Source organism: Chiloscyllium plagiosum, chromosome 9 (assembly GCF_004010195.1).
Source record: "Chiloscyllium plagiosum isolate BGI_BamShark_2017 chromosome 9, ASM401019v2, whole genome shotgun sequence".
In the NCBI taxonomy this organism is placed as follows: Eukaryota; Metazoa; Chordata; class Chondrichthyes; order Orectolobiformes; family Hemiscylliidae; genus Chiloscyllium; species Chiloscyllium plagiosum.
The window spans coordinates 29,928,416-29,940,858 of NC_057718.1; the positions used below are offsets into that span (position 1 = coordinate 29,928,416).

Below are 12,443 nucleotides of genomic sequence, written 5' to 3' on the forward strand. Positions count from 1 at the left end.
AAACAGGCACCCAGCCTGTGTTTCATCTCTCTTATGTAGAGGAGACCGCATTATGAGCAGCACATAACTGTGGATGAGATTGAATGAAATGCTTCACCTGTCTCGGTACTGCTGTAGTGCTGCAACAAAGAAATGGCAGAGGAATTAAATGGGTACTTCAGATCTGTGTTCACTGGGCAAGACACAAGCAATCTCCCTGAGGTAACAGTGGCTGAAGGACCTGAACTTAAGGGAATTTATATTTGCCAGGATTTGATGTTGGAGAGACTGTTAGGTCTGAAGGTTGATAAGTCTCCGGGGCCTGATGGTCTGCATTCCAGGGTACTGAAGGAGGTGGCTCGGGAAATCGTGGATGCGTTGGTGATTATTTTCCAGAGTTCAATAGATTCGGGGTCGGTTCCTGAGGATTGGAGGGTGGCTAATGTTATACCACTTTTTAAGAAAGGTGGGCGAGAGAAAGCAGGAAATTATAGACCAGTTAGTCTGACCTCAGTGGTGGGAAAGATGCTGGAGTCTATTATAAAGGATGAAATTACGGCACATCTGGATAGTAGTAACAGGATAGGACAGAGTCAGCATGGATTTATGAAGGGGAAATAATGCTTGACTAACCTTCTTGAATTTTTTGAGGATGTAACTAGGAAGTTGGACGAGGGAAATCCAGTAGAGGTAGTGTACCTGGACTTTCAGAAAGCTTTTGACAAAGTCCCACACAGTAACATTAGCGAATTTGCTGATGATACAAAGCTGGGTGGCAGGGTGAAATGTGATGAGGATGTTAGGAGATTACAGGGTGATCTGGACAAGTTAGGTGAGTGGGCAGATGCATGGCAGATGCAGTTTAATGTGGATAAATGTATGGTTATCCACTTTGGCAGCAAGAACAGGAAGGCAGACTACTACCTCAATGGAATCAATTTATGTAAAGGGGCAGTACAGAGAGATCCGGGTGTTTTTGTACACCAGTCAATGAAGGCAAGCATGCAGGTACAGCAGGTAGTGAAGAAGGCTAATAGCATGCTGGCCTTCATAACAAGAGGAATTGAGTATAGAAGCAAAGAGGTGCTTCTGCAGCTGTACAGGACCCTGGTGAGACCACACCTGGAGTACTGTGTGCAGTTCTGGTCTCCAAATTTGAGAAAAGACATTCTGACTATTGAGGGACTGCAGCGTAGGTTCACGAGGTCAATTCCTTTGTCTATTTATCCTATCCATGTCCCTCATGATTTTATAAACCTCTAGAAGGTCACCCATCAGCCTCCACTGCTCCAGGGAAAATAGCCCTAGCCTATTCAACCTCTCCCCATAACTCAAATTCCCCAACCCTGGCAACATCCTTGTAAATCTTTTCTGAACCCTTTTAGGTTTCACAACATCTTTCCGATAGGAAGAAGATCAGAATTGCACAAAGTATTCCAACAGTGGCCTAACCAGTGTCCTGCACAGCCGCAACATGACATCCCAACTCCTGTACTCTATACTCTGACCAATAAAGGAAAGCATACCAAACGCTACCTTCACTACCCTATCTGTGACTCCTCTTTCAAGGAGCTATGAACCTGCACTCCAAGTTTTCTTTGTTCAGCAACACTCCCCAGGACCACCACCATTCTCTGTCTTCTACTTTCGAGCCAGTTCTGTATCCAAATGGCTAGTTCTTCCTGTATTCCATGATATCTAACCTTGCTAACCAGTCTCCCATGGGGGAACCTTGTCTAACGCCTTACTGAAGTCCATTTGGATCACGTCTACTGCTCTGCCCTCATCAATCCTCTGTTATTTCTTCAAAAATCTCAATCAAGTTTGTGAGACATGATTTCCCACACACAAAGCCATGTTGACCATCCCTAATCAGTCCTCGCCTTTCCAAATACATGGATATCCTGTCCATCAGTATTCTCTCCAACAACTTGCTCACCATTAGTGTCAAGCTCACTGGTCAATATTTCCCTGGCTTGTCTTTCCCACCTTTCTTAAACAGTGCCACCATGTTAGCCAACCTCCAGTCTTCTGGCATCTCACCTGTGACTATCGGTCATACAGAAATCTCAGTAAGAGGTCCAGCAATCACTACTCTAGCTTCCCAGAGTTCTAGGGTACACCTCGGGATTTATCCACTTTATGCATTTCAAGACATCCAGCACTTCCTCCTCTGTAATATGGACATTTTTCAAGAAGTTACCATCTATTTCCCTATATTCTATATCTTTCATGTCCTTTTCCACAGTAAATACTGATGCAAAATACTCATTTAGTATCTCCCCCCACCTCCTGCGGCTCCACACAAAGGCTGCCTTGCTGATGATTGAGGGGCCCTATTCTCTCCCTAGTTATCCTTTTATCCTTAATGTATTTGTAAAAACCCTTTGGATTCTCCTTAACTCTCTTTGCCAAAGCTATCTTGTGTCCCCTTTTTGCCCTCCTGATTTCCCTCTTAAGTATACTCCTACTGCCTTTATACTCTTCTAAGGATTCACTCGATCTATCCTGTCTATACCTGACATATGCTTTTTTTTAACAAAACCCTCAATTTCTTTAGTCATCCAGCATTCCCAATACCTACCAGCCTTTCCTTTCACCCTAACAAGAATATACTTTCTCTGGATCCTTGTTATCTCATTTCTGAAAGCTTCCCATTTTCCAGCTGTAACTTTACCTGTAAACATCTGCCCCCAATCAGTTTTTGAAAGTTCTTGCCTCATACCATCAAAATTGGCCTTTCTCCAATTTAGAACTTCATTTTTTAGATCTGGAATATCCTTCTTCATCACTATTTTAAAACTAATAGAATTATGGTCGCTGGCTACAAAGTACTCCCCCACTGACACCTCAGTCACCTGCCCTGCCTTATTTCCCAAGAGTAAGTCAAGTTTTGCACCTTCTCTAGTAGGTACGTCCACAAACTGAATCAGAAAATTTTCTTGTACACGCTTAACAAATTCCTCTCCATCTAAACCCTTAACACTATGGCAGTCCCAGTGTAGTTTGGAACATTAAATCTCCTACCATAACCATCCTATTATTCTTACAGATAACAGAGATCTCCTTACAAGTTTGTTTCTCAATTTCCCTCAGAATATTAGGGGATCTATAATTCAATGACACTTATTGCAGATATAAACCTCAATCTACTCACTACTGCAGACATATTATCAGACCATGCTTAAAATATCCACTTACCTGTTTGTGTTGTGACCTCTTCCAAACAGGTTCCTTCAAGATCAGTTGTGAATTTCAATGTTTGTTAATTTTTCCAGATATACTTCGATGTCCAGCGATACATGAATTCAACTGCAAAGGCAGTAACTGCACAGGTTCACTGCTGTCAGTTAGCAGTGTGGGTTTCTCTCTCGCGCTTTCTCTCGGGCAGTTTTCCCTGGAGCGTGGAGGCTGAGGGGTGACCTTACAGAGATTTATAAAATCGTGAGGGGCATGGATGAGGTAAATAGACAAGGTCTTTTTTCTAGGTTGGGACGAGTCCAAAACTAGAGGGTAAAGGTTTAACGTGAGCGGGGAGGGGCGGGAAAGATTCAAAAAGGATATGGGGTTATCTTTTTCACAGAGGGTGGAGCGTGTATGGAATGAGCTGCCGGTGGAATTGGTGGAGATATTTACAATTACAGCATTTGAAAGGCACCTGGATGGGTGTATGAATACAAATGGTTTAGAGGGATATGGGCTAAATGTTGGCAGATGGGACTCATTCAGATTGGGATGTCTGGTTGGTGTGGATAAGTTGGACCAAAGGGTCTGTTTCCTGACTGTATGACTCTATAATCAGATGAAGAGGTGTGGTTTGTGGCAATCAATAGAAAACTTTCTTGCCCATGTTTGACTTGATGTCATGTGATTTCATGGGGTCGAGAGTAATTATTGAGAACTCCCAGGGCAACACTCCTGGCTGTGTATGACTGTTCTACCACCTCAGGTGGGATAAGATATCCCAAGGGTTGGTGATGGTGGCATCTGGGACATTGTCTTCAAAATATGATTGTGAATATGACATCCTATTATTGCTTGACTAGTAATTGAGACAGCTCTGCAGATAGTCTTTGCAGAATTGATGGGGCTGAGTCTGCTGTTGTTTGGTGTCTTGATTATTCGCTGGTTGTCTGTCTGGTTTAATTCCTTTTCATTGGACTTATCAATTGGTTGGATACAATTGATGGTTTGCTAGGTCATTTCAGAGGGCTCGTCAAATCCACAGCAATTAACTTGAATGTTGAGTCACATATCAGGTAGACCATGAGGGGATGGCAAACTTTTGTTCCCTAAAGGTCATTACTGAGTTTTTATGATGGTCAGCAGTGGATTCATTTGACTAGCTTTTCATTCCATATTTATTAGTTGAGTTCAAATTTCACCATCTGCCATTAGCTTAAGTTTGCGGATTACTACTGCAGTGCCAATATCCTAACACCATCACTACCTACTTGTTTTGTAGAAATTTAACATAATCTTGTACACTGCCCTGGGTTTGATTCCAGCCTTGGGCAACTGTCTGTGTGAAGTTTGCCCAAGTTTCCCCATTTCTGTGTGGGTTTCCTATGGATGCTCTGGTTTCCTCCCACAGTCCAAAATGTGCAGGATTAGGTGGATTTGCTGTGTTATATTGCCCATAGTGGCCAGGGATGTATAAGCAAGGTGGATTAGCCATGGGAAATGCAGGGATAGGGTGGGGTGCTGGAATGCCTTTGGAGGATCAGTGTGGACTTGGTGGGACAAACAGCCTGCTTTGACACTGTAGGGATTCTGTGATTTAATGAAACATATTTCTCCATAATTCTGAAGACCACAACTGTACACAGTAATCCAGTCTGTACAAATGTAGCAGGACTTTTTTTTCCTACTCCACTTTATCCTCTTGGAATAAAGGTCAACATGCCATTCACATTCTCAATCGCATGTTGAACCTGAATATTTGCTTTGTGTTTCCTGTATGAATGCACCCAAGGTGCTCTCCACAATGCCCTATACAAGATCCATGCCTTTGAAAAAATATTTTGGCTTTCTATTCTTAAAGTCCAAGTGTACAATTGTACACTTAGCACACAATATTCAATCTGCCATTCTGCTAGTTATTTAGTTAAACAATGGATATCAGTTTGCAGCCTTTTTGTTTGTTATGGACCAGACCAAACCCCCTCAACATATTCCGAAAATAGACCAACATTTTTTCTTATTTTTAAGGTAAATGTAATTTTAATTGGTTAAATACTGAAGTTAAAACAAAACCTACTTTATTCATCCACTATAAATTTTTAAAAAATAACAAGTTGGAATAACTTTATTGGCAAACTTAACAGAATGATAGATTATTTCAATACTAAACGGTAACTGTTCCAATATCGTGACATCCCATAAACACACCCTTGGCAAAAGGCAAGTTCAGAAAACAAATTGTCTCACATGCAATTTCCAGTAGCCCAGGAGACAAAAAGGACAAAATATACCTCTGAAAGCTACAATATCGCCACATGTTTCTTCCTTAAGCTATATTGACACCCAGCTTTGTATAACCATGTGTTACTCTATCTCTCTGCATGTGAGTGAATATTAAGTATTGTCAGTAGCTGATGCTCCAGCCCGGTGTTCTTTATTGTACCCCAGCATTCATAGCTGTCAATTTGAACATGAACCTCATGCCTACTCTTGCTTTCCTGTCAGTTTCCCGATTCTGTATCCATGCTAACATTTTACACCAAGTTCTGTGAGTTGTTATTTTGCTTCTCGACTCTTGCCATCTTCTCAATGATAAGACCATTTATGCATAAAGCATAGTCAGAAATCATGAAGTCATTTCTCTGGATCTGCTGTGAGAAGAAGTAGGTGATGGGAGTGAAAAATCTTGGTCAAATATTTTCAGTGTTTTGAAGTAGTTGAAGTTCTTGATGTTAGGCAAGGAATGTTGAAGAAGATGAGCTCCAAGTGATGAAAGAACATGAAGCAGGGTTTTGGCTGAGGGAATAGGAAAAAGCGGTTCTGGAGAGGGGAGTTGCACGCTGAATTGATTAGTATTCCTGGGTTTTGCATTGCCTGACTGTACCTGAGGTTGTGGTTTGGTGAAGAGGTTTGATGAAATCAGTGCCAGAGCTATGTAGATGCCGATGAAAACCATCAGGATTGATTTTGTCTCTGGCAAAAAGCTACAGAAAAAGTTGAAGATAAATAGTAAAGGAAATCTCCTTGGATACATGAAAATCGGATATCGAGTTTCAGGAATTCAGAAAATATTAGATTGGTTTGCAACATTTAGATTAATTGCTGTCAAACTGTATGAAGTATTCAGTTACAGAAACTACCTTAAAAAGTGTTTCGCTATGAGTATTCTGAAGATTTCTCTGTTTTTTTGTCGTGTGGCCTTAAAATATTAACTTCTGTCTTTTTTGACAAGATAATTGAGCTCAGACACTTGTATTCATTTTGCAAGGGTTGAGAATATAATTTTGAGCCAGAAAAAGTATACTTGTCATCTATGTACAGTCACTTCATGTTGCTGTACATTTCCTTGCAGTTTCAGTAAAAGATAATTTACTGTTTATGACTGGTTTCTTGAATCCTGTGTGATACTGGTTCCCTTGGTTTGTTTTGAATCCTCTGAGTAAGACCATTACAAATTGTATTGCATTCTTTTCAAAGATGAGCTATTTTTTTCAATTCCAAAGAATCTTGACGACATAGAGAATTGCGTATGAAGTTGGAAAGACTGCCTTGTGGCATATGTTCAGATGCAGTGGATATCAGGTGCACCACATCTCCTGGTTTGAGTAAAACATTGGATAGTTTGAATTGTTCATGTTGCTGTTAGATCAGCTTCAGTATGTGCTGGCACCAAGCCTTTTTGGCAAAGCATGTGTGGCAGGATTCTATCGAAATGTGTATTGATTCAAACATTGTTCTCACAGAAAACATTACCAGCAATAAGCAGATGTTGCTGGAATATCTTGTATATTGTGTCTGAAAAGCTTAAATGAAGTAAATTTCCATAAGCAATGCAATGAACTTTTCAACTTCGAGTTGTTCAGTGAAATTTCTGACATTGTTATGAACAATGCATCACAGAATTGGGGTGATAAAATGCAAGGACAGTTAAAGCCATATTACTGCTGCTGCAGATCTCTGTATAAATTGAAACTTGGTTTATTTGATGTTGTACATGTTTTGTTTACTCTTCTTTTGTTAAGAATTATCATTGTTTTCTCTGTGACATTTGAGCAACCACAGAGAGAAAGTTATTCTGAACACAGTTTCTTGGACAAGCAGGCAACACTTACATTTGTCTAGAAATGGCTTGCAAAAAGAGCCTGTGTACTGCTGTTCAGTTGGCTGACTACTTTCTGGCGTTATGAATCAATAGGCTGGTTTCTCTGATGTAAATCCCAATTTTAACGTACTCTGGCTTACAGGAAATGGAGACGCAATGCAATTAACTTTGTAGTGATAAAATACTAAAAGTTTTGTTAAAATAGAAAAATTCAGGAAATTAGAGCACAAAAGTTTGAATTCACTATTACAGCAATACTTAATTATTTCTCAGATCGCAATTGATATTTAGTGAATGAATGTTGAGCTGAGGTAAATTGCTTACTGAAAAGGTGAGAGTCCTATTACAGCTGATCCAAAATCAGTATGGACTGTACCTGTTTGAATTGAGGAATGTGTACCACTTATGTTTTTTCTCTTTACATTGAAATGTATTTAGTGTGCAATAAAACCCACATTTCCACAGTCACAAATTAAAGTAATTATGTTCAACAAAATTTGCCTTTTCCCATGCTGCCCATTCACCCTACCTTGCTACATAGCCTAATTTGTGCTGAAAACTTTGAAATAAGTTCTTGAATCAATGAACCTCATTTGCACTTCATGTGCAAAGACATGTTGGCCTTTACCAGAGCTTCTTTTGGTGCAAATTGTGTCAGTCTTTTGAAAATTAGATGTTTTAAAATGTTATTTCCATAACTGCTGGTTTCATGCTTACTGCTTTATCATACCTCTGGCTTTCATTCTAACAGAATTGATCATAAGAGTCAGGAAGCCTTGCTACAGTTGTGCAATTCTTTGAGTAGATGATGCACAGTTTTGTTCTCAAAATGTAAAGAAGGATATGTGTGAACTGGAGGCAATACAGTGAAAATTCACTGAATTGCTTATATTTAAGGCTTGTCCAAGACAAGAGGCTGAGCAAATTGGATTTATTTTTTTTGAAGTTGAGCAGAAATAGAGATAACAAAATGATTCTGAAGGGGCTTGACAGGTGGAGACTGAGGTTTTTCTTGTTGGAAAAGTGAGAATGCAGACAGTCCCAGCAAAGGGGTCAGTCATTTAGAATGAGATATGAGAATTCTTCACTCAGTGGACAGTAAAACTTTGAAATTAATTATCTAAGGGGACTGAGACTGCTCCATTATTGAGTATATTTAAGTCTGAGGGACAGACTTTGGTTGCTCAAGAAATCAAGGTTTGTGCAGAGTGGAATGATAAAGCTGAACAGCTTCAAAATGTACCACATCCTAGAATCAGCCCCTGGAGTGGAGATTTGACCCACAACCTTTCACTGGAATTCTGACACTTTGACTTGACAAAGCTAAGTTACAATCTCATCCAAAATAAACACTTTCCTGATCCATTCTTTCTGTTACTTCTGCAAAAAGCTCAATCAGGTTAGTGGAGTATGATTTTGCCCCAACAAATTTAGAGGATGTTACACTGAGCACTTTGGCAAATTTAATCAAAATAAATTTTAAGAAAGAAATGTTATATTCAATTATCAATTCCAGAAATCATGCTGAAACCGAGTGAAGAAGGAATACCTGATTTGGTTCATGTGATGCGCACCCTTTCTATGGAGAATATCCCAAATCTACCGCCGGGCGGTGGCCTTGCGAGCAAGTGAGTATACGATATCATGGAACTGTAGTACAGTCATAAACTTTACAAAGTAATACATTGTACCCTAATGTTTTTCAGTTCCGTAATTAATAAAATAAACAAAAGGTTTCCATCCAATTGCTAAAACCTTTGTATGCCCCTGCAGGTTTGTTTTCTTAATCATCTACCACCAAAAATAGCTCTTTCCCAAGCATATTTATAGGTCAAAAAAATGACTTGCAATGTTTGAATCAAATCCTTGGTAAACAAGGAGGCTGTGAGATATCAGATAAGATTTTTTAAAAAGCTGAAAAGCATTTGTGTTCTGAAAAAATTACATTTGACTCTGTTTTTCTCTCCACAGATGCAGCCAGACCTTCTGAGTTTTTCCAAAACTTGCTGTTTTTATTTCAGATTTCCAACTTGCACAATATTTTACTTTTAGAAAATGTAATTCTGAACACAAAAGTACTTAAACTGCAATAGGTTGTTACCTGGTTATAAATGGAATGCAGCACAGGTTGGTGAGCAAAGTAAGATCAGGAATTGTGCAGGTGGCTGTGATTAGATTACTTAGTGTGGAAACAGTCCCTTCGGCCCAACAAGTCTACACCAACCCGCCGAAGCGCAACCCACCCAGACCCATTCCCCTACACTTACCCCTTCACCTAACACTATGGGCAATTGAGCATGTTAGAGGATTGATCAGGGCAGAGCGGTGGATGTGATCTATATGGACCTCAGTAAGGCTCCCCATGGGAGACTGGTTAGCAAGGTTAGATCTCACGGAATATAGGGAGAACTAGCCATTTGGATACAGAACTGGCTCAAAGGTAGAAGACAGAGGGTGATGGTGGAGGGTTGTTTTTCAGACTGGAGGCCTGTGATCAGAGGAGTGCCACAAGGATCGGTGCTGGGCCCTCTACTTTTTGTCATTTACATAAATGATTTGGATGCAAGCATAAAAGGTACAGTTAGTAAGTTTTGCAGATGACACCAAAATTGGAGGTGTAGTGGACAGCGAAGAGGGTTACCTCAGATTACAACAGGATCTGGACCAGATGGGCCAATGGGCTGAGAAGTGGCAGATGAAGTTTAATTCAGATAAATGCGAGGTGTTGCATTTTGGGAAAGCAAATCTTAGTGGGACTTATACACTTAATGGTAAGGTCCTAGGGAGTGTGGCTGAACAAAGAGACCTTGGAGTGCAGGTTCATAGCTCCTTGAAAGTGGAGTCGCAGGTAGATAGGATAGTGAAGGCGGCGTTTGGTATGCTTTCCTTTATTAGTCAGAGTATTGAGTACAGGAGTTGGGAGGTCATGTTTTGGCTGTACAGGACATTGGTTAGGCCACTGTTGGAATATTGCATGCAATTCTGGTCTCCTTCCTATCGGAAAGATGTTGTGAAACTTGAAAGGGTTCAGAAAAGATTTACAAGGATGTTGCCAGGGTTGGAGGATTTGAGCTATAGGGAGAGGCTGAACAGGCTGGGGCTGTTTTCCCTGGAGCGTCGAAGGCTGAGGGATGACCTTCTAGAGGTTTACAAAATTATGAGGGTCATGGATAGGATAAATAGACAAACTCTTTTCCCTGGGGTTGGGGAGCCCAGAACTAAAGGGCATAGGTTGAGGGTGAGAGGGGAAAGATATAAAAGAGACCTAAGGGGCAATTTTTTTCATGAAGAGGTTGGTGCAGACATGGAATGAGCTGCCAGAGGATGTGGTGGAAGCTGGTACAATTCCACGATTTAAAAGGCATCCGGATGGATATATGAATAGGAAGGGTTTAGAGGGATATGGGCCAAGTGCTGGCAAATGGGACTAGATTAGGTCAGGATGAGTTGGACCAAAGGGTTTGTTTCTGTGATGTACATCTCTCTGACCTGAGAACTGATCGTAAAATGTTGGTTTTATGCAGAAAATAGGGTGGTGGGAGGGGATAAACGATAGGTGGCGGTGGAGCTGAAAGAGAGAGGTTACCAATCAGGCTAGGAGAATGAACAGCTATTAATGGGGGACTGTTGGTGGCTAACAATGGGTTGTGTGCAATGGCAGACTTATGATGACAAGACCTGGGGTGTGAGGCTTGGGGTAAGGACATGGGAGGTTGTGCTTCAAGCCCTACAGTTGTTGAACTCGATATTGAGTCCAGAAGGCTATAGAATTCCCATGGGGAAAATAAGGTTCCCCTTCAACACACCATCTTGTTCCCTGGCCAACATCTCTGTCTTAGCAAACCTCAGCGCAAACTGGAAGAATACTTCATTTTTCCTTGGGAGCTCTATAGTTTTCTGAATTCAGTACTGAATTCAATAACTTTAGGGCTTAGCTTCTGCTATGACCTTTCCCCAATCTTCACACACCATCCTTGTTAGCACAAGGTCTGCTATTACAAACAACCCATTTTTAGCCACTAACAATCCCCATTTATAGATAGTTATTCATTCTACCAGCCTGATCACTGTACACTCCTTTGTCTGTCCAAATGTTCTTCTCTCTTTTTGGGCTCAACCCCCACCTATTGTTTACTCCTTGTCCCCTCTCTCTCTTCCCCCAACCACCTCACGTTCTGCATAAAACCAACATTTTACTAGCTACCATCTGTTCTGGGGCAAGGTAGTAGACCTGAAACGTTAACTTTGATTCTCTGTACAGTTGCTGTCGACCCTCTGAGCTTTTGCAGCAATTTGTGTTTTTGTTTCAGATTTCCAGCATGCACAATTCTTTTGGTTTTTATTTTGATTTTTAAGAGAACATTGGTCAGGTACGCATGACAAATGAAATTCATTCCAGAAAGTGTAAGGTAGTATGTTTTGTTTGGAATAATGAGACAATGCATGCTACATGGTACAGTTTCTATGGAGGTGCAAGAATGGCGGGATTCTGGCTTATGTTCAAATCTTTGAAATTGGTAGGGTTATGTTAACAAAACAGTTATGAAAGCTGAGAGATCATGGGCTTGAGAAAAACAGAGGCTTAGAGTACAGGGGGCGCAGACAGGAGTTGGGTGGGTGGGGGGCGGGTGGAGTTCGGGGTGGAGGCAGACGGTGGTGGGGTTGGGGAGAGGTGGGGTGGGGTGCAGGGGCTCGCACGTGGTGTGCTGCTGCCTAGTCTCCTGAACAGGGAGCATACTTAACAGAGGACTCCGAGCCCCAGAGGAAATCAATTAACCGAATAATCAATTATCCGAACGAAGTCGTGTCCGCCCATCTTGTTCAGATAATCGAGATTCCTCTGTACACCACGTTGACTGCTTTACCATCATCCACCTGTCGGTCACCGTCTTAAAGAACTCAATTAGGTTTGTGAGGCACGACCTGCCCTTCACAAAACCATGTTGACTATCCCAAATCAACTTATTCCTTTCTAGATGATTATAAATCCTATTTCTTATAACCTTTTCCAACACTTTACCCACAACCAAAGTAAGGCTTACTAGTCTGTAAGGAGAAAGTGAGGTCTGCAGATGCTGGAGATCAGAGCTGGAAATGTGTTGCTGGAAAAGCGCAGCAGGTCAGGCAGATCCAGGGAACAGGAGAATCGACGTTTCGGGCATAAGCCCTTCTTCAGGAA

The 12,443-nt window shown here is 41.1% G+C and overlaps 1 protein-coding gene across 1 annotated transcript in view; it reads left to right on the forward strand.

The window, feature by feature from the left end:
• The first annotated feature begins 8,759 nt into the window (after positions 1-8,759).
• The window catches only part of LOC122552729 (protein phosphatase 1B-like), a 21,294-nt gene continuing 17,610 nt past the window's right edge, over positions 8,760-12,443 (forward strand). Inside the window, exon 1 of the mRNA XM_043695638.1 lies at positions 8,760-8,892. Coding sequence (XP_043551573.1) covers positions 8,786-8,892 — 107 coding nt within the window. The 5' untranslated portion in view covers positions 8,760-8,785. The remainder of the gene's footprint in view (positions 8,893-12,443) is intronic.